At 35.4% G+C, this 22,877-nt stretch overlaps 1 protein-coding gene across 3 annotated transcripts in view; it reads left to right on the top strand.

Moving 5' to 3' along the window:
• LOC138695796 (terminal nucleotidyltransferase 4B-like) overlaps positions 1-22,376 on the top strand; it is a 39,815-nt gene extending 17,439 nt beyond the window's left edge. Inside the window, exons 4-10 of one of the 3 annotated variants that reach the window (XM_069819994.1) lie at positions 3,125-3,361; positions 6,682-6,828; positions 8,599-8,792; positions 14,773-14,953; positions 17,595-17,754; positions 21,071-21,264; positions 22,239-22,376. In XM_069819994.1, coding sequence (XP_069676095.1) covers positions 3,125-3,361; positions 6,682-6,828; positions 8,599-8,792; positions 14,773-14,953; positions 17,595-17,754; positions 21,071-21,234 — 1,083 coding nt within the window. In that variant the 3' untranslated portion in view covers positions 21,235-21,264; positions 22,239-22,376. The other 2 variants (XM_069819993.1, XM_069819995.1) reach the window with 2 other exon arrangements.
• The last annotated feature ends 501 nt before the right edge of the window (positions 22,377-22,877 follow it).

Genomic DNA, 22,877 nt, shown 5'->3' with positions numbered 1-22,877 from the left:
ACATTGTTATGGTCTCTCTGACATCTTTAATATTTTTCCCTTTATGTAATAAATACTTATTTCTGAAAAGTAGGCTACTGTCAGACATCTAGAGTTGTTTATTTTAATACAATTATTTTTTTATTTGTCCTATGTAAAATATATTAAAATTTACATAATGTTTTGTGACCTAATTTTTCTATTTTCAAGGAAATGAGCATTATTGTAGTCTACTTTGTGCATAAATGCATGTTAAATCAGTGTACAAAATTTCAGAATTCTATCTCTAATGGTTGTGGAGTTATGAAATAATATGTGTGAAAATTTTCAAGTTTTGGAAAATTTAATTTAAAGTAAAAAGTGAATTCTTAAAAATATTATTAGTAACCTTTTTTTATACTTTTATCAGATATTTAAGTTCTGATAAGTCTTGTTGTGGTACCTTGTAATTTTTGTCCAAATTGTGAGCTCATTTCCTTATAAAAGTTTAGAAATTTAGAGCCTGCATTTTCTGATAATAATTGTGGTCGTTCACATACATATATCCTTAACCTCTAGCTGATTTAGGGTACACTGATTCATTAAAAAGAATTACTTTTCACACCAATATGTCGACACATACACTGCAATTATACAAACTGAAATTTTTTTCTCAAGGTTGCTTAGAATTAATGTACTATCATGTAAATCTTACTTATGGCTGGAATATTTTTCATGTTAAGATGCATTTCTTTTGCCAATAACTAGTACAGTATATAAATCTGATCAAAGTTGTTTTATTCTGATTTGTCAGTAAACCTGACACATCTGAATGTGTGAATGTAGTACAGTACAGAGTGTCCGGGACAAAATTTACCAATAAGAAAGTTTAATAACTCGCCAAATAATTGATGGATGAAAATGCTGTTTGCAGGAATTGACAAAGGGACTTCCAAAGTTTCGAATGACCACTAATAAACTTCTATGTGTGCACCTCTTGTAGCACGACAGATGTCCAGGCGATATTCAAGTTCTTGCCATGTGTTTCGTAACATCTCTGGAGTGACAGTTGCACAAGCAGCGCCAATTCTCCGACACAGATCCTCCAAATCTGCCACTACAGTCTTGTACACAATGTCTTTTATGTATCCCCCAGAAAAGAAATCCAGTGGGGTTAGGTCTGGGGATCTGGGAGGCCATGCTGTAGGTCCACCTCGACCAATCCATCGCTGAGGAAAGCATTCATTCAAGTGATCTGTAACATGAAATGCATAAAGAGGCGGAGCTCCGTATTGTTGGAAAACATATCCCTGTGGAATTTGAGGAATGGCGTAATTTTGCAGCATATCAAATTTCAAATTCAAATTTCAAATTTACATTTGAATTGAATACATATGAATAGATACCCGAAATGAGCATAATGCTCGTGCTCGGGTACAGTAAACCAAGATACACATTTCCATTGATAGTGTTTTCCACAAAAAAGAACGGTCCAATCACAGTTTCATGTGTAAGTCCGCACCAAACATTAATCTTAGGGCTGTCTCTTTCCAATTCCCTCACTACATGCAGATTTTCTGATCCCCAGATGCGACAATTATGCCTGTTGACGATCCCACAGACGTGGAAGGTGGACTCATCACTAAACACGACCTTCTGCAGATATCCATTTTCAATATCAATTTTCAACAACATGTCACTAGCGAAATCATATCGTAAAGGCAAGTTGTTTGGTTTCAACTTTTGAACCAATTGAATCTTGTATGCATGCAGAAGTAACCTCTTGTGCAGAACATCGTGGATAGTTGACTTTGGAATTGCAAGTTCCCTGCTGGCACGGCGAACAGACTTACACAGGCTCCGTTGGAAAGCTTGCTAAATTCTGTCGACTTGCGCTTCTGTCACTTTCTTCCCGCGTGGTGTTTTCTCTACAAGAGAACCGCTCTCAAGAAGCTTTCTATGTCAAGTTGTTATTGTGTGCCTATCTGGTGGTTGCTTCTCAGGCCACTGTTGTCTAAATCTTCTCTCCACTATCTTCGGATACTTGAATTCAGCAAGCCAATAGCAGCATTGAACTTTTTGTTGCACTGTGAACGCCATTTTAATTACAGCTATGTCAACAACAATGACCAAATGTTGCCAACATCACACATAAAACTTAAAATGTCCCTCTTTCATTTGCCGCCAATTTCATTTTCTTATCTCCATTATAACGCGAGTTATTAAACTTTTTTATTGGTAAATTTTGTCCCGGACACAGTGTATATAAATCTGATCAAAGTTGTTTTATTCTGATCTGATCAAAGTTGTTTTATTCTGATTTGTCAGTAAACCTGAGACATCTGAATGTGTGAATGTAGTACAGTATATAAATCTGATCAAAGTTGTTTTATTCTGATTTGTCAGTAAACCTGAGACATCTGAATGTGTGAATGTAGTACAGTATATAAATCTGTTCAAAGTTATTTTATTCTGATTTGTCAGTAAACCTGAAACATCTGAATGTGTGAATGTAGTTCAGTATATAAATCTGATCAAAGTTGTTTTATTCTGATATGTCAGTAAACCTGAAACATCTGAATGTGTGAATGTAGTACAGTATATAAATCTGTTCAAAGTTGTTTTATTCTGATTTGTCAGTAAACCTGAGACATCTGAATGTGTGAATGTAGTACAGTATATAAATCTGTTCAAAGTTGTTTTATTCTGATTTGTCAGTAAACCTGAGACATCTGAATGTGTGAATGTAGTACAGTATATAAATCTGTTCAAAGTTGTTTTATTCTGATTTGTCAGTAAACCTGAAACATCTGAATGTGTGAATGTAGTACAGTATATAAATCTGTTCAAAGTTGTTTTATTCTGATTTGTCAGTAAACCTGAGACATCTGAATGTGTGAATGTAGTACAGTATATAAATCTGATCAAAGTTGTTTTATTCTGATTTGTCAGTAAACCTGAGACATCTGAATGTGTGAATGTAGTACAGTATATAAATCTGATCAAAGTTGTTTTATTCTGATTTGTCAGTAAACCTGAAACATCTGAATGTGTGAATGAAGTAAAAATCCATCTTAAATTATAGATTTTGTAAATGTTTTTCTCTCGTCAGGAAGTTCCTGGCATTTTCTTTGAATTGAAATTAACTGTGTTTCACTCCTGCCAGGTCCCAATAGTTAAATTGACTGACACGAAGTCAGAAGTGAAGGTGGACATTAGTTTCAACATGAGTAATGGAGTCAAGTCAGCAGAACTTATAAAAGAGTTCAAGCGACGGTTCCCAGTTCTTTCCAAACTAGTGTTGGTATTGAAGCAGTTCCTTCTTCAGCGAGATCTCAATGAGGTGTTCACTGGAGGCATTTCCTCTTACAGTCTTATACTTATGACTATTAGCTTCTTGCAGGTAAGGCAGCTTACTGGAAAGATAAAAGTTAAGAGAATGCATTTTTATCTAGCTAATGCATGAAAATTATTACTTACAAGGAGAGGACATGCTCTGTATATCACCGAATTAAATAAGATTGTGTGAGATGAAAATAGAACAAGTACTGTTTAAAGTCATACCTGGTATGGGTGGCCAATGACCCCTCGTTTTGGAAATATTGGCTATTGTTTGTGACATACTTCCGTTAGGTGCCTAATAGGGAAGCATTAGACTGTGTAAAAGCGTAGCTCATATGGTTGAGTTCTGAGTTGTTATCTAGGCAACCTGAGTTCGAATCTTACCTGGTCCTATATATTTTTTCTTTTAATAATGATTAATAGTGTGATCACAGTAATCTATTTACATATATCATATTTCTCAATGTATTGAACGCTTCATCATGTTTTAAACAAATTACAAATTAACTAACATTGTATTGTAAAAGATAAACAAGGAAATATTGCTCACATAGGCAGGTCACTCGTGTCTGTTCTGTTTCTATTCCACTTCACTTTGTGCCTGATTCGTTGATAAATGTCACAAAAACACACAAAACATATATATTTCCTGCACCATACACAGCAAATGAAAGAAGGTTGTCCACAGTCACACACATTTTTCCGCACTTCTGCTGCGAAACAGATATCCTTCACATTCACAAACAATTCTCGTTCGTTTATTAATTTTGAAGCACACCACGCATATTTCAACATGGCTTTGAATATAGGAGTTGACAACTGAAAGTGAATTAAGGAGTGAATTTCGAGGGCATCCTCCCTTGAAGCAATTTGTCGTCCAGTTTGTAAAACGAAAGAGCTATTTTGCAAATATTTGATAAAAATCTTCACTTGTCTATAAAAAAAATAAACATCGCAGGACTGGCATAATCCAGTACATTTGGGTGAAATCACTTTAAGGTTGCACGTTATTTCATTTTCTTCATTTGTAAATATTTCATCATACAAAGAAGGATTTACCTGCCCTTCCCATGAGTCCAGAATTAGAAGAAATGGCTTCTCTTTCACATATGTCTTCATTACTTTCTTTCTCCAGGTATTGCTTATGGAGTTGAGATCTCAGCTTTCCTGATGAAGAACGTGTTACACATATATTTCCGAATTTAGAAGTGTGTTCATCTACTTGAAGTTGCACTCTTGGGCCAAATTGTACTTTTGGTTCTAATAATAATAATATCAAGCTTTAAAAAATGAGAAGGCATTAGAATTCGAACTCGGGTTGCCTGGATGACAACTCAGCATCCAACCACATGAGCTACGCCGTTACACAGTCTAACGCTTCCCTATTAGGTACCTAACGGACATATGTCACAAACAATAGCCAATATTTCTAAAACGAGGGGTCATTGGCCACCCATACCAGGTATGACTTTAAACAGTGTGTCTTGTACTTTCATGTCACAAAATCTGATTTAATTCTGTGATATACAGAACGTGTCCTCTCCTTGTCAGTTAAGAAACATAAAATTCTTGAAATCAGTGCTGCATCTGTAGTATATGACACCGAATGTCAACTTCAGTGGATACATAGTTGTACATCTTTATTCCAATGTGATACCATTGCGTGGTAGAAGATGTGTGATGTAATCTAGTGTTAATTTTTTAATTGGTCTGTTGATCTGAATTTTAAAACAGTACTTATCGATATGATTTCTGCTTTATTTATTCAGTATATTGATAATCTACATATCACAATGTGTGAATGAATTAATAAAAAACTAGATTTTTAATTCAATATAGTCCACACCTGTGGAGTAATGGTCAGCGTGTCTGGCCGCGAAACCAGGTGGCCCGGGTTCGAATTCCGGTTGGGGCAAGTTACCTGGTTGAGGTTTTTTCCGGGGTTTTCCCTCAACCCAATATGAGCAAATGCTGGGTAACTTTCGGTGTTGGACCCCGGACTCATTTCACTGGCATTATCACCTTCATTTCATTCAGATGCTAAACAACCTAGATGTTGATACAGCGTCGTAAAATAACCCATTAAAAAAATTCAATATATGACCATTTTTTAAATTACTTATATTTGTGAAACTCAAGAATGCAAAATTCTAAAATTTGGAGCAATTGCAAGACTGGATTACAGTAACAAAATCCTGTCTTCTCACATTTCGCACAATAGATTTTCAATTTTGCGAACATATACTAATAGAAGCTCATTTTCAAAACATCTCTTGTCTACCTGATAGCAAAAATTGAGTTCCCTGTGTCCATGCATTCTTCAGATATAACTCTGCATACAGATTTGGCTTCAGAACGCCCTCTAAACCACTAAAATCTTGCGTTAAAAGTGACTACTGGAATTAAACTGACTCCTGTCCACAGCAAAATTGCGACAAAATATTAGTTCCAGTTTTGGAATCAAAGAGTCTCATGCTCCCATTTGATTCTAAATGCACCCAATCTCTTTGGTTTCACAATTCTCTTGCCTAGCTGGTACGAAATTTTAGACCTAAAAACATTTTTCGTGATTTCCCACAAAGTTATGGGAATAGACAAGGGTCACTTTGAAAATTAGCTCCTCAATTACAAGATCTCTTCAGAAACAAACTTTTAGAAATGGTTTTACTTCGATGAAGAAATGGGCTATGTTGAGTGAAATGAAAACTTTTTATAGCAGCAAAAATGTATGAGAGACACTACGAATTTTTTTCTCCTTAGGCCTACTTGGAAATTGAAACATGTAGCAAGAAATAAGTGATCCAAGTTCGTTCCATATAGTGATTAAATTTAATTTATGAAATATGGTAGATGTACAGATTGTGTCTTTAATTAGTACTCTTGATTATACTTCATATCCTAGATCATATATACCCCAGATAGGTCAGCCTTATAGGCTTTGACGTTAACAACTTTTGACAGGTTTACTACGCTGCCATCTTGTTGTTACATAAGGTGTCATGTCATAACTCCCATTTGAATTGCATTAGCGACTGTACTGCCATCTCGTGTTCGTTTATGGCAGATGGGTGGTGATCCTGGCGGTTGTTCTCTTCAAAATGCAAACGATTTTAACATAGTAATGACCTATCTGTTACATATATGGTCTGAGTTCATATGAACAGTTTCATAGTAAAAAGTAATGCATTGAAAATGAAGAAATATGATCTCAGAGTATTTCTTATTTCAGTCGATATTAATCATTTTACAGCATACATTTTTGTTAATTTATTTTGTAAGAAACGCTAAAAAATAATGGACATTAGTTTGAAATAATTGAATGGTTTAATTTGTGTTTTATGTAAGATAAACTTAGTTAAATATTTTGTTCTTATTTTTCAGCTTCACCCAAGACAGAATGCTTTCTGTCCTGGTGCAAATTTAGGTGTTCTTTTAATAGAGTTTTTCGAATTATATGGACGAAAGTTCAACTATATGAAGACAGGAATAAGGGTGAAGAATGGGGGCACGTACATATCCAAAGAAGAGGTAATTGTTATTAAAATTGTCTTTGATAATGAGGAAAGTTACAAAAGATAATCTTTGCTCTCCAACATGTTAGGTTGTTTTGGGTTTTCATTTCATTTTTGAATTTACATATAAGAATGTGTATTTTGTTAATTCAATTTATTTAAGTCTATTTGTTGAGTTACACACCATGGACCATTTGTTTTCCTTGTTGTAGATTGGTGTTCTACAGTATAAAACTATGACTTAGCAGTTTGTATTTGAATAAATTTGAGTGTTGTTTAGTGAACTGTCCAAAGACAGGTTTGAACCTCATAAGCGACAGCAATAAGACACCACTCATGAGGCAGATATTGGGGTAGGGTGGCCAATTTCTTTCCCCCTCCATTGCATACATCACTGACTTGTTATAGTCCCGTCGCTCTTATTTCCGGCAGCCAATCACGTTGCAAGTCGGCTACATTTAAACGTGTGCGTCTTGTCATTCGCTGTTGATTTCATTATGGACTTCCTAAGGCTCTATAGATACTGGGTATAATCATCCGCCATTTTCGTTCTTTCCCTGCCGTTTGCAGCAAGCAGACGAGAATTTACAACAGTACAAATTTTAATTCCGCGCTCTTTTAGGTATATTTGTTTAAAATATAATAATAACAGAATCAAGGGTACCAATCGACTTAGAGCCATGCAACTGGATACTCCGGTAATTAAACCTTCAACAAACAGTGCAACATTTGATCCATATACATTAACATTATAGTCAACAATTGATTTTGTTAGGTATACAAAAGCTATCTCAACATTCACTTAGCTATTTATTTTTAAGTTTCTCACATTAAAAATTATAACAAGAACGTAATCGACAGTTTGAATTTTTTTCTGGCAGCGAGTCCCACAAAGCGCGGGCCTGGGGTGACCACCCCACTTGCCCCACCAAAGGGCCGGCCGGCCTTTCTATGAGAATCCACAGTTCTAACAGACCTAAGTTGTTACTCTGCAAACTGAGGTCCGAGCATGTGTTACTCTCAATAACTGGGAAACTAGTGTGGTACAGATTTCGAATAGGAATCACTTTTAAAAGTAATTCTTTCTAAACATTTCTCTCGCTTTGACTCCCATCTAAAGTTAAAAATAGAATAACTTTTGAAGGTGTCAATTTCTATTTTGAACAGGACACTTTGAAGTTAGTAATTTTTTCTCCCTTCCCAAAAAACATTTTGATTTCGAATTTTTTCTATGCTTTCCTTAGATATTTATCTATGAAACCTAAAATTTACAATTCGATTATCATAGGTGCGACGACGTAATAATGTTTAATGGTGCGGAAAATAGCGTCGTCTGCTAACCGCAACTGGCAAAGAAAGAACTAAAATGGCGAACAATTATATGTACCTACTCTTTAAAGAACCTACTCTTACTAGGACGTAAGCAAAGAGGCGGAGCCACGCCAGAAATAACAGCGACGTGACTATACATATTACACTAATCAGACTTCAGATGTGTACAAACAATTGTTCTTTATCTGACACATACCGTCAAGTGAGATGTACTGCCTTTCAGTTGCCCGCATGCTTTCCGTAACATTTGAGTTTAGATATCTCCGGCAGTAAGTGTAGGAACAAAGTGAAAATTCGCTCTGTAGTAATTAGTATCGTAGATATTGTGATTTTATTGTCCTGTGTGTGTGTGTGTGTCAACACCACAGATTTCGTGTAGTTGGCTTAAACCAGAAACACATATCAAGAAGTAAGTATGGAGAAGTCGTACATTTATATGTTTTGTCTGCTTTAGGTACTGCGTGACATGATAGATGGACATCGACCGTCACTATTATGCATAGAAGACCCCTTGACACCAGGAAATGACATCGGTCGAAGTTCTTATGGTGCACTGCAAGTGAAACAGACGTTCGAATATGCATATATAGTCTTGACACAAGCAGTGAACCCTCTGAATACTCTAATCTATGATGCTAACAAGCATAGGTAAGATTTGAATATATTGCAGCCTAAATATTGACTGTCGTTCATTAATTTATCTGTAAAAGTTATGATAAGGCACTGTAAAATGAAACATTTTAAAATAGAGGTTAAAATTTTGTTTCCTGTCTTGGTGTTTTCCTGTATTTGACCATTGCATAGTGGATCAGACTGAAAGTCTAGGAAAACAGGATTATTAATGTGTTACAATCATATAGTGCGTTTGTAATAGTACATTATGCAACGAGCCTATAATGATAGTAATTAAAAAGAGAGTATGGATGTTTATGAAATGAGCGCAAGTGAGTTTCATAATTTTCATACGAGCTTCTTAATTACCATTATAGGAGAGTTTCATACGACTTTTTATGCTCGACCATATTTCTAACTTGTAATTATTCAGATGTATACATTCTATTTGTATCTGACAAGATCAGAAGTGACTTTGTTCTAGGTCGTGAATTGTGAGATGTGCACAGACGCGAAAGTATTGATTTTTTCCGAGGAACAATAATGTCATTGACCTTGATGTAATCCCGTTAAACTTGGTATAACCTTGATTATTGAATTTGACATTGAAAAACGAGATGACAAATTGAATTTATTTGAATATTATTTACAATTAACGCTAATTATTATAGTAACAGAACATAACCTTCTGCGACAGTATTGGATTTCCAGCCTCCGTGACTTTTCACTAATTCTCTTTCGATTGCATATCCGAGAATAATCAATACTTGCAGTTTTATAACGGTACAAAGCTGACTTGTCATTGGCTGAACACCTGTAAGCTGAGTTGTCATTGGCTGAAAACACCTGTACTTTAATGAGTAGGTGTACTTTAATGACATGCATTAAAGGACTGCTACCAGGTGTATAATTACTACATTTCGGCATGGTCGAGCATAAACTATGTTAATACATTTTTTAAATAGTCGTCATATGCAATAATCTCTAAAAGCCATTTGTAAGTAAGTAAGAAGACATTTATAGTACATTATGCAAATAGGCTATAATGGTAGTAATTAAGACGTGAATATGTTTGTGAAATGAGCGCAAGCGAGTTTCATAATTTTCATATGAGCGTCTTAATTACCATTATAGGCAAGTTTCATACGACTTTTTATGCTCGAAATTATTCATAAGTATTCATGTTATTCTTATCTGACTGGGGAGCGGAACTGACCTTGTGCAATATCTCGTAAATTGTGAGATGTGCGCAGACGCGAAAGTATTGATTTTTTCCGAGAAACAAATGTCGACCTTGATATAATCTAGAGAGTAAAATAAACATTAATCTTGATATAACCTTGAAATTGATTTAGACATTGAAAAATGAGATGACAAATTGAATTTATTTGAATATTATTTACAATTAACGCTAATTATTATAGTAACAGAACATAACCTTCTGCGACAGTATTGGATTTCCAGCCTCCGTGATATTTCGCTAGTTGTCTTTCGATTGCATATCCGAGAATAATCGATACTTGCGCTTTCATATTGGTACAATGGTGCTTTCTGATTGGTGGAACACCTGAACTTTAATGAATAGGTGTACTTTAATGAGGTCCATTAAAGGGCTGCTGCCAGGTATATAATTACTACATTTCGGCATGGTCGAGCATAAAAGTATTTTCGCACATGTTATTTATGTAATTCGTGTAAATATTGTTGAAAATTGACATTATGGAAATATTCATTTATTGCTTTCCTATAATTACGGACTTTTTCCAATAAGCCCAAAATATGTTTCTTATACTTTAATCCTAATGTGAAAAATGTTTGAAATATTGTTATTAGTTAATGCCGAGTTCTTGGCAATAAAGCCATTAGTTCTCTTGCTCTCCTAATGACAACAGAAAAGATGTTGATTCACAAATATAAACCCTTTGACAAAAGCGAACAGAAAACTAAGTAAAACGAATTGATCTAAAGTACGGACGGATATACACCCCAGTCATAAAACAAAAGATACTGATTCAGAAATACAAACCCATCGACAAAAGCAAACAGAAAATTGACTAAATCGAATTAATCTCTAAAAGCAGGGGCAGAAAAACACAATATTACACACTCTGATCACAACAGAAAAGACGTTGATTCACAAATATAAATCCATCGGTAAGATGAACTTCACGCCTCGTGGTTTTCCACACGATCTGTCCCTTTCCTCTAGGGATTGATGAGGATCATGTCTTGGCTGCCACGTTCACTAGACATAACATCGTGTGATATTTTTATCTATGGACTTATGTGAAAGATCAAGTGTATGTTCTCCTATTACCTGTGACTGCATCCTTCCCACGTGAGAAAGCTAAAAAAAAATTCCATTCAGCCTAAATGTTAAATTCTTTCTCATATGGCAAAGATTAAAGACGTTGGACTTATTTTTGTACAGGGATGCTGCTTCGTCTGAAAAGTAATGAAACTTTTCAGGTTTTCGAGGCAGTTTAAGTTTTAAGAAGTGAGTCATGAGGCAATGGAATAAATGAACAGCAACAGTATCATGAGTCATTGCCCAAGGGAGATCTTTCACTGCAAACCCAGCTTTCCTTACCTTTCCTATTTTCTGCCTTCCTCTTAGTCTCCACATATGATCCATATATCTTAATGGAAATGGAAATTAGAGTATGGATATTTAGGTCGTTAAAATGTAATTTTAGATGTCTTAAAATAGTCTTAAAAGTGTAGGAAATGGTCTCTAAAGAATTGAAAATAGGCTCTAACAAAAAATAATGTTTTCTTTAGAAATATGTTCCAAATCATCAGGTATTCACTTCTAGAATTTAATAATTTTAAATGCTTATACACCGTTACCACCAATACTACTAAAAGTACAAGAACAACAAATATCTAACTAGTTATACATAAACTAAACAATTAAATGTGAAAAATATGTTTTAGACATAAATTCATTACACAAACAAGTCAGATAATCAATTTTTATCAAGTCTTGTCTGTTAAGGGGAGAGGATAGTATTTTTTGGTGAAAAATGAGTAAATTAAAAAAAATCTTTAAAATACTCTGTGATATGTGTGGAACGCATAGCATAACATTTTGTGGGTATTTGTGCCCTTATCGGATGTTGAGTCGTCATTTTTAAACTTCTTGCGTTATGGATTTTTAAATCACACCGCTCTTTGTTTGTTGTTTCTGGTAAATTAATTTTCAAAATTTTGTTTTCTTTAAAATACTCTTCGATATGTGTGGAATGCATTGCATAACATTTTGTGGGTATTTGTGTCCTTATCGGATGTTGAGAAGTAATTTTTAAACTTCCTGCGCTATGGATTTTTAAATCACACGCCCACTTTTATCGGTTTCCAGTAACTTTTTTTTTTTTTTTTTTTTTTTCCAGACAAAAATGGATATAATTTCTGAATTATTAAAGATACATACATGAAATTTAGAAGACACATTCTTTAGATTATTAGGAAACTTTTCTCTGTAACAGAATTTTGTTAATTGATTTAATTTAAAAAATACGTCCGTTTGTTTGCAAGAAAGGAAATCAGAAAAGTGTTATTACATTTTAATTGTTTATTTTACAAACGTAGGGACTAATATCAAAATTCTGTTACAGACAGTTTGTAGAACATGCTTTTGCAAATACATTGCAAAAATGTGTTTGAATCTATCTTTAAAGACGGTTTAGATGTATCGGTTTTAGTACAATTCTGCATTGGGTATATTTTTTTCAAATTTGGACCCCCAAATAATTTTTTTCAAAATAATTTGGTTGAGTTGCTACAGCTGTGAGCTCTCTACATACAAAAAATTAATATTTTACACCAAATAGGAAAAAAGTTAAAAATAATACCATGCTCTCCCCTTAATGTCCATAATTAGTATCACAATAAATTACTAATACTTTTTCTAAATTTTCAACTAGAAAGCAATGCCGCCTGTCACTCGACACAAATTTGTATGCTGAAAATGAACGCTCCACATCCACTGAAGTAACAGGAGCGTATTTCAATTTTGACACTAGTTGGACAGGAATGTTACATTGTAAATCCTGTTCTTCCCTGCTAGGATATCTGAAGGGAATGCAGGTCCTTCAGTCTTACATCTCTCTGCAGAACTTGCTCCAGTTTATCCCATACTTTATTTTCTTCAAACGAAGAAATGGATTCGGAACATCTCAAAATCTGTGCTTCAGTGGCTGGCTATGATAATATTTTTGAAAAATATTGGAGTGCAAGAGGTCAAATGACTTTATCGTCAAACGCCTGGCATTAGAAAACAGCAACAACTTTATTTTCAACAGAAGCAGGAATACATTTCGAACTTTAAATATAAATTTTCGAAATAGGAATGGGTGTTTTGACCTATTAGAGATAAAACATACTTAATAGGCTAGTTCAGTCTTCTTGGCTGATGTTATACCGCCAGCATTCCATTGTAAGATGTTTAGTTGATTCTGTACCATTAAAGTAGTCCCCGCCCGGAGATCCGATTGGGGGACTATTTTACCTCTGGATAATTTTACCTTAATGGTACTCATTTCATATTGGAGTGAAAAATGGCAAGTTGTAGCCGATTTAGTTGAACACCATATTTTAACGTTTTGGTGGCTACTTCATTCACACACAACCCCCAGAATGTCTGGAGGACCACACCTGCTGTTGGTCGACGGGTCCATTGGACCTAGCTGGGAGATCTTGTTGATCACCAGATTAAAACAGAAAATCAATATCCCGAATTTAAAAGAAAACTTACAAATTAAACCAAACCCATTAACTCTATTAAATATAGAATATAATCTAAATTTAACAGAAGAAATACTGAAACAATTGTCTTTAGAGACAATTAATATTAGGTACCCTCTACAAAACTGGCTTCATTTATACACCGACGGATCCTTGATCTCCAGAGAACAAGGTGCCGGTGCAGGTGTTATGTGCTGACTATTTTCACTTTATAGATCTCTTGGATATGGAACAACAAGTTTTGATGGTGAAATCATTGCAATAAGTGAATGTCTCAGGAATCTTCTATGCCACATCAATAAATTTAAGAATGCAGTTATATTGTCGGACTCCAAAGCAGCTATTCTATCAATAGTCTCTAAACACACACCTTCATCTCAAACAGCAGAAATAACTAAAATGCTCTCTCAATATCACTCAATAAAAGAATTGTATTCCAATGGATACCATCCCATTGTGAAATCCTGGGAAATGAGAATGCGGATGCTTTAGCAAAGAAGGGCAGCACTGCTACTTACAGACCTGTTACTAAATCTATTTATTACTCTGTGAAAAGATTTATTAAATCTACATACTTAGACTTCAACAAACAAAATTTAATAACACAATCCCAAGGGAAAAAATGGAACTCTCTGCATCAAAATTCACAGTTAATTCCCGATTTACCACGAAAATCGTCTGTAGCTGCATTTAGATTGGCAACAGGCCATGATTGTTTGGCCAAACACCTGCATAGAATTGGAATATATCAGTCCCCTAACTGCCCATTGTGCAACTCAAACCAAGAAATGGATTCGGAACACCTCAAAATCTGTGCTTCAGTGGCTGACCATGATAATATCTTTGAAAAATATTGGGAGTGCAAGAGGTCAAATGACTTCATTGTCAAACGCCTGGCATTAGAGAACAACAACAACATACTTAATAGGTAAAAATAGGCTTTGTCATCAAAATAGGCATTTTTAGGTGCTATTAAAATACCAATTTTAGGCACAGTTTTATATGAATGTGTGCTTGTAAGTTTTTATGAACTTTTCTTTTAAGGATTAAAATAGATTTTTACCTAAAATCCTGAGTGTAATTATAATACAATATAATATATTATATTGATAACTTCATAATATAGAATTCTCATGGGTTACAAACATTAAGAAGCAGTCCCTCTCACCAGGTTGAACTTAATATTGCCTCATTTTATTTGTGCCATTTATTACTTAACAGTGGTTTATTGTATTTATTAATATTCCATATTTCAATCATAATGTTCCAGTATCTTGGGTCGCATAATCCGTGTGACTGATGAAGTCATTGACTACAGAGCTTGGATACGTGAAGAATTCCCACTTTCTTCATATCCAGCAGTTGTGACGAACCAAGATGAGGATGACTCACTATCATCGTCAAGCGGTAGTGATGGCTCGAGTTTAGGATCTGAACCAGGCAGTGACACAGTAGGTTAAAATAAAAATATTTCCATTTCATGAATTTGGATTTATTCCTCTTTTCAAATACCCCATGTCGAATATTAATAATTTTACAAAGCTTCAGCCCAAAACAGAATTTCATTTCATTTTTTGATAAAATGAGAGTGACACAAAATTTTATATAATTCACAAATTCTGGAAGTTTTGGCAACTATAAAAATCTGTCACAACTCGGGATTAAACCCAAGACCTTCCAGAGTGTAGCTAGTTGATTTACCAACTGAGCTACCTGATGATAGTGATATCATTTTGAAAGTATATCTGAACCATTGTCCTACTTAATGTTATTTCCAAAATAATTAAGATGTTTTACTTGCATTAATAATTTATTTCCTGCTCTTGTTTTAGCTGTAAGAGTACATTCTTTGGAAGGTTAATTCTTGATGTTATATTTTATTACTTCTCTATCTGATTTAACAGATCTTTGAGTCCATTGTCGAGAAATTGCTGCATCTTTTCTTGAATAGGACATTCACCCTTAGTAGGACAAAAAAAAAAGAACAATTGCAAATGCTTATATTTCTAAACTTGACAGATATATTGTATAGATCAGTGTTCCCCAACCTTTTTCTACTCATGGCACACCCTAGACAGGCCTAGATTCAACACGGCACAACAAAATGTTAATCCCCTCAAAAAGATATGATGTGACTCTCCTAATATAATTACGTAATGTAATCAAATTAACAAAAATCGACTCTTGCATTTATTACCAATTTATGAACTTTAATTCACTGTAGAAAATACACATTTCTATTACTAATATTAAAGTAAATAACTACTCATACTTTCAATGTGATACTTGGGCCTGCTTAGCTGCACACAGGTGGCTGATCTGTGGTAGAATCGTTGACAGTGCAAGCCTAATTCCTTCATTGATGAATTTGATTCTCTCCCTTTTTAATGTTTTAACTTCAGTTAACGTTGAGAAGCCCAGTTCACACATATACGGTATTATGTAGCTGAAAATGGCAATAACATATTAACTGTCATCTCAGAGATAGCCGGGTATTCACTCCTTATTGATAACCAAAAAGTTTGCAAAGGCACTTCGAGAAGTTCTAATTTCAATGTTCTTATGTAGGAGGAGTGTAGTGTGCTCTGATCCTATTTCCTGATACAAAGCAGAAAAAAAGTAGCATATTTACGGACCGAGATTTAATGAAGTTCACGACTTTTACTACTTTTCAGAGGAGATGGCAAAACAATGGCTTCACGGTGAATGAGATAATGGTCGCCCGTATGTTAGGATATAGACCTACTTCACATAGCTTATTTTAGCCATGAATTCTTTCACTCGGTCTGTCATAGAAGCGGCTCCATCTCTAAAACACAAATGCAATCCTCCCATGTTAATTCATTACGGACCACATATTCATTAGTTGTACTAAACATTTCTTCACCGGTTGCTAGCTCTGGCAGTTTGCATAAAAACAATTGCAGTTACATCCCCATCAATGTACCGGCTTTAGGAAAGAAGTTGTGCATGACCGCTAATATCGGTGGACTCGTCGATCTGAAGTGAGAACTTCTGACTGCTCTTTATTTTATCCTTCATAATGTCTTGGATGTCATTGGACATGTCACTAACTGGGTGGTTAACTGTGTTAGTAGAGAGAGGAATTTGTTGTTGTTGTTGTTGTCTAGTGCCTTGCATCTGGCAATGAAGCCATTAGCAGTCATGCTTTCCAATACTTTTGAACTGTAGTTTCTTCTGATCTTAATGCTTCACAGATCTTCAAGTGGTCTTCATTCATTTCTGCTGGATCGTTACACAGGACACATAGAGTGGCTTTCATGTAACTTTTCTTAACGGGCACCAGTTTTTACAATGTGGCAGTTACATCACCCGACGTAAACCCCCACTATGCAAGGGGGACCGCACCTGTCGTTGGTCAACGAGTCCTTCGGACCTAGCTGGGAGGACTAAATAGATGTTATTTAGATCCACCGACCTTTCCCTCATGTGCCGCTGAGGGACACTGTTGTGCTGTGATAGGCCAGCACATATGTAACTGGCATTTCCTCCATCTTAGATGAAACGGTTATACCGCTGTGACTCGGTCCCCAGATCCTCGTCTGTTAAAAGCAGGGTGTACCACGGGCAGGTTGAGGTTGGCAATTGGGTAGGAGAGACTATAGGAGGCGCATCACTACCCCTTACACCCCGAGAGAGGAATTTAATTTTAATTAATTTTATTAATTTCTTACAATAATAGGTAAAAGTTCGCGTCACACCTTTCACCTTGTGGAGGCACACCGGTTGCGGAACACTGGTATAGATAGTAGCACTGACCTCTGTTAATATGTTGTGTTACGAATCCAGAAATTGTCAGTTGCGTGAACAGTTTCTAGCTTGGTATAAACCTGCAGGCAGTAATTTGGGGGAACCACAGGTCCAGTGAGTGACATTTCTGCTACTATAATTATTCAGTTCATTTTAATATAGGTTGCATTGTGTTTCCAGGGTTCAGAGAGTGGTCTGAGGGTAGTAATTCCCTCGCCAGTGTACCATATTCTCTGTCCTCCAGGAGGCATGCACCATCAGCAGTGCCAAGGTTGAGAAGCAACTTGAAGTGTAACGAATCATCTCGCATCGTGTTTTTAGGATTCTGAAAGCAGTCGAGGTTCTAACCGCTTCGGTAGCGCTCTGTCTTCTGTGGGACCTTCAGTCGTGCCAGCCCCCCCCTTCTCACCACCAATGCCTCATAGAGGGCCTTCCATATATCGCGGTATTTCCAAGCAAAGAAGATTCTCTGCTTCTCAAGGTATTTATTACTACAGCTGGCACCAGCGTTTTTGGCGTGTGTCCTAGATATATAGTACCCAGTTTGTGAACATGTTGCTAGTGTAGCTGAGAATGGTACCACTTCCTATACACGTCACATCAACTATTTGTCAAACACAGTTTTCAGACTGACTGTGGCAAATGTAAAACACTCGCACTTAACGTTCCCATTACTTTTTCACACGCCAAAAACGGTGACGCGGACTATAACTGAATCATTAGCTTCAAATTTATTGCAAGCAACACATGTCCCTCCCCTCTGTTTACCCAGAATCATTTCTTTCTTCAGACTCCCCCCCCCCCACCCCCCGAAATTTCTTATGTATCTTGTGCATTCTCTTGGGGAGAAATGTGCTCTTTTAAATTGTCATTATTGTTATCTTTAAAAAATAGTGGTGATTGTACAGTAGTGGCAGAAAAAACCGGACCAACCCTTGTAGTTGATTTCAGAGCCTTGTTCACTCCAGAGCACAATAGACTGGTAACTAAGACTTTCGTGGTTTGAATCCTGCCTGGGAAGGAAACTTTTTTTTGTTCCTTATTCAAATTTATTTATGTTTTTACGAATTCCAACTACACTAAGGCCCGTAACACACTTGCAGAGTTTTCGCCAGCGAGAAATGTGTTGCGAGAAAATTTTAAAAAGTGATAACATGGATTCAAGTGGACGTCCACACACTGGAAGAGATTCTCGTTCGAGACAAAAACCTCGCGCGAGTTTCTCGCTAGAATCGGTAGCTCAGCGAATTTTCTTGACACATTTATCAAAGATGTTTGACATTTATACTCTTTATGACGATTGAATGTAGAAAAAGGTATCACAGGTGGCGATGAATTGTATTGTTTTTATTTGAAAATGAGGAAAGATGGCTGATAATTGCAGTCAGAAACTTATCGAACTTGTACGATGTCACCCGTAGGCCTATTTATATGATACATGGGATGAAAACTATAAAAACACGAAACTTAAAGAAGAAATCTGGAGATAAATATCAGATTATCTGAAAATAAATAGGGCTATTTTTATTTTGATGAGATTTAATAGTATTAATTAAACATTTGAAATGATGTATCCTATGTTTTAATAGTTTACATAATTTTAATCAGAACATAGCAAAGAATCCTCTATCATATCATGAATAGCAAAAAACTGTGGTCTATTCAACCTGAAATAACGCCTAAACGTATCATCATTCAAATCGAAACCAGTGTCCAAACTCGCCCTTATTTTCGTAAGCTAGGATTTTTTCTCGATGCCAAACTTTCAGAACGGCCCCAAGGTTCACTCAGCCTTCTATAAAATTGAGTACCGGGTCTTTCCCGGGGGTAAAAGGCGGTCAGAGCGTGGTGCCGACCACACCACCTCATTCTAGTGCCGAGGTCATGGAAAGCATGGGGCTCTACCTCCATGCCCCCCAAGTGCCTTCATGGCATGTTACGAGGATACCTTTACCTTTATAATGTGATTTTCAGATATTTCTGGCCTTAATTTTAGGCCTACTTTTTTTTTCATTAACAAAATATGTTCATGTAACTCCATTTCCTCATCATCTGAATACTCAGATTCAACATAGCGTTCGTACGTAATTTGTAAAGTACGACAATATACTTACAGGTTATATGTTTAAGTACGACAATATATGTAAATACATAACCTTTAATATTTCCCCCAACGAGTGATTACTATAATCAAAAAATGCTTTCTGCATGAAGGCAGTGCATAGATTGTCATAGCGAGGTGTGATCTGTGATAGCGAGAACTCGCCAAGTGTGTGGAGGAAGGGTCTTCGCCTCTTTCTCGCAACACATTTCTCGCTAGCGAAAACTCTTCAAGTGTGTTACGGGCCTTAAATTGCTTCCAGGGGCCTGTTTCTCAAAAATACTAGTTTAGTAGTTCACCAGTTACTAGTTGCCAGAGTATATTTCACCAGCTCTAGTATATTCTGTTTCTCAAACTATTTTACCAATCTAGTAACTTGTGACAATTTTTCGCTAGTCACATGATCTCTTTCACTAGTCAGCTGATTGAGTTCATTTGTTTATAGTAATTGGTAGGTATTGTTATTTGAGGTTAGAAGGCTAAGTTGTTTGTGTTTTGGTTCTTACTTCTCTCTTCTCTTGAAATTCCATCAATTGAAAGCAAATTAACTATACTCAATATGATTAATGACTCAAAGGATATATTATTTGGTGCTTTTTCAAGCATAATAACAAAAAATGATAAAGTAAACGAATGGACAAAAAATTTTGTAATGTGTTAGGCTATGGAACTGATACCTCAGAACAAAGATTATGCATACGTTAGGGACACTTACTGGCCCAACTTTGACGAGTACCAATTCAAGTTCACAGTATCATAATATGAACACATTATGTAGCTAGTGGGTTTACTGCCGACATGAATGTCGCTTATGACTTAAAACATTCGCTAATTTTTTTTCAGTTTTACGTTTGATCTATTCATAAATTAGTGTCGTTTTATATTTAATTTGTAGGCTAAAGTTGACAATTTCAGAAGAACTGGCGTGGAGAAGGAAAGCCAGCAAAAATTACTGCAGTTGATGAATTGGTATCAGATTATTAGGAAAAAAATTCTGCGAATGTTGCTGGTCTAGGACAGATGGCATTGGAAAATAATCAACATCCCGATTTGTTGAGCAATTTGTATTTGAAGCTTTGCTGATAATGCATGACTTCTATTTGTTTGTCTTGTTATGGCAGGTCCCACTATATTTAACAACTCTCCAAGCTTTTCAGCACTTTATTTAAACCGTTCATTATATTTAAACAATGCTCCCTTAAAGGAATAATAATTGTTCCTTCTTGATATAGTTTTAGCTCTTCTCACAACAACTTCTTCATTACTTCAATCGGAATCACTAAACCACACATATTAAAAAAATAACTACAATATTTTGTTTTGATTATCTGAGAAAGATTGCCACTGGTAACTGATAATATAGAAATCACCAGTCTTTAGAGTCTTGTAGGAATATTCCTGTTGAATACTAGTATAATCAACTAGATTAGCATTTTGAGAAACAGGATCACTTATGAACTGGTGAAATCGACCAATATTACTAGTCTGTGAACTGGTAACTACTACTTTACTCTTGTAATTTCTAGAAACACAGACTTGTAAAATGAACTAATATTACTACTGTACAGACTAGTATTACTAGTCCATGAGTTTTGAGAAACGGGCCCCTGGTCCAACTTCTAGCCCTGTAAAAAAATTTGCGTAACTATAAACCACGAAGTATGATTTATGAATACATATTTGTTTTAAATTTCAGTTGCTCATCAGCATCCACGTGGTAGTTACCCTCAACACCAAGGCAATACGACTGAAGTCACAACTCACGCTAGTCTAAGCAATAATGTTTCTGGAAGAGGACGTTCCTCAAAACGCCGGAAAAGCAACGTGTCACGTAAAGGTGGAGCGTACTTCTCACGATGATATCAATTGCGCTTGCTATGTATCTAGACGGTGAGTGTATTGATGCTGTTGTGAATACTTCTAGCGTTGGCCAACGGGGATAATTAGCGCCCAATGCAGAAACAAACTTTATGATTGCTTGTGTGTGTGTGAATAGGTGGATGTGGGAGTATCGAGTATGCATGTGAGAGTTGTTGATAATAAGGAAAAAAACAGGAAAAATATCAATTTGCAGTTTTATTCTTTCCTCAATAGTAACTTATGTATACTGTTAAAATAACTGTAGTTTTTAATACCACATATGACATATATTGTGTTCACAGAGTTTAATAACTATTCTTTTGCATTGCATAAAACAAAACTGATAAAAAAAATGTTATAATGAAGCAAATGGCTGAAAAAAGAAGTTACTCAGTGTAGGAAGACAATGATTTAGGATTACTTACTTTTTATTAACATTTATCAAGGTGGCTTTGTTCATTTCCAAAGATTGACATATTGGCATAGATTGTTGATACCCAAAACAGCATATATATAATATATATATGAGACATAAGTTTTGAGAACTAACTTGGTTTGAGACTGTTGAGCTGCACCATATGTTTTGTGTCTTGCACCAGTTTGTGCGAGCATATTAAGGAAGTTGGTATATCATTTCAGTGAGTTCATTTACAAAGATGTGATTATTCTACAAACAACTTGGACTATTTAATACTGTGTGTAGCATCATGCCTAACTTTTTTTTCCCCCCCCATAAGTTTGTCGTGTTTTCAGTTTTAATTTCCCATCAGCTAAATACTTGACTCATCAAGTTTTTTAAATGTTAAATCTTGTTTTTTTTCTGTTTAGATTATTTTTGAAAGTGTAAAAATTACTTATATTTCAATAAAACAATATAACACCCAAAAAAATAATCAGCCATTTTCAACTACATTTTAGGTGATATGAAGTTCAAAATGTAGAATGCTAGTTCATGAAATGTATCAGTTAGCAATATCCAGCTGTAGTGCATAACTCTGCAACAGGTTGCAAAGCTAGAAGAAAGGAAATCTTCCAGTTCAGTGAACGAAGCTAGTCCATGATTGTTGAGTGCCACATACCAGCCCCTTCAATGCCGAGGACGCACGGGAGGAATTTCAATAACGTATGTGTATTCTAAAACATAAGAGAACACCAAAGAGACTGGCATTTCTTCTTAGCATCACCTATTTCCGATTATTTATACATACTGTTTTGTTATTTAATATTCAGTGCCATGTCAGTGTTTTTAAAAACTTTTATTTTATGCTGTATACTTGTTTTATTTTAAAAAGTTCTATATTTAAGATGCATATTTCAGGATGAAAATTCTAATTTAGTAGAAAGAAAAAAAATTGTGAAAAGACTTTGACTCACAAACCTTGCTGCTTTTGTGAATTTGTGAGTCATTTATTTTTCTTGGTATAGATATTTTTCATTCAGATATGATTGTAGCCTGTTTATTACGAAATGTTTTCAGAATAAATCTTTATAAGTTCTGACAATGGCAAACAAATAGCATATTACAACTGGCCTTTAGTCTATGGACCACACAGACACAGTCGCAGTTCCCTGTATCTTTCTCTCTCCCCAGGTGCATGAAGACAGCAGCAAGAAATGCTCAGTAATAAATAAATGAGCAGAAA

The sequence above is a fragment of the Periplaneta americana genome, chromosome 3 (genome assembly GCF_040183065.1).
Source record: "Periplaneta americana isolate PAMFEO1 chromosome 3, P.americana_PAMFEO1_priV1, whole genome shotgun sequence".
NCBI classification, from domain to species: Eukaryota; Metazoa; Arthropoda; class Insecta; order Blattodea; family Blattidae; genus Periplaneta; species Periplaneta americana.
Note: the sequence above shows the minus strand (reverse complement) of the source record. Positions and strands in the feature narration are given on the sequence as shown.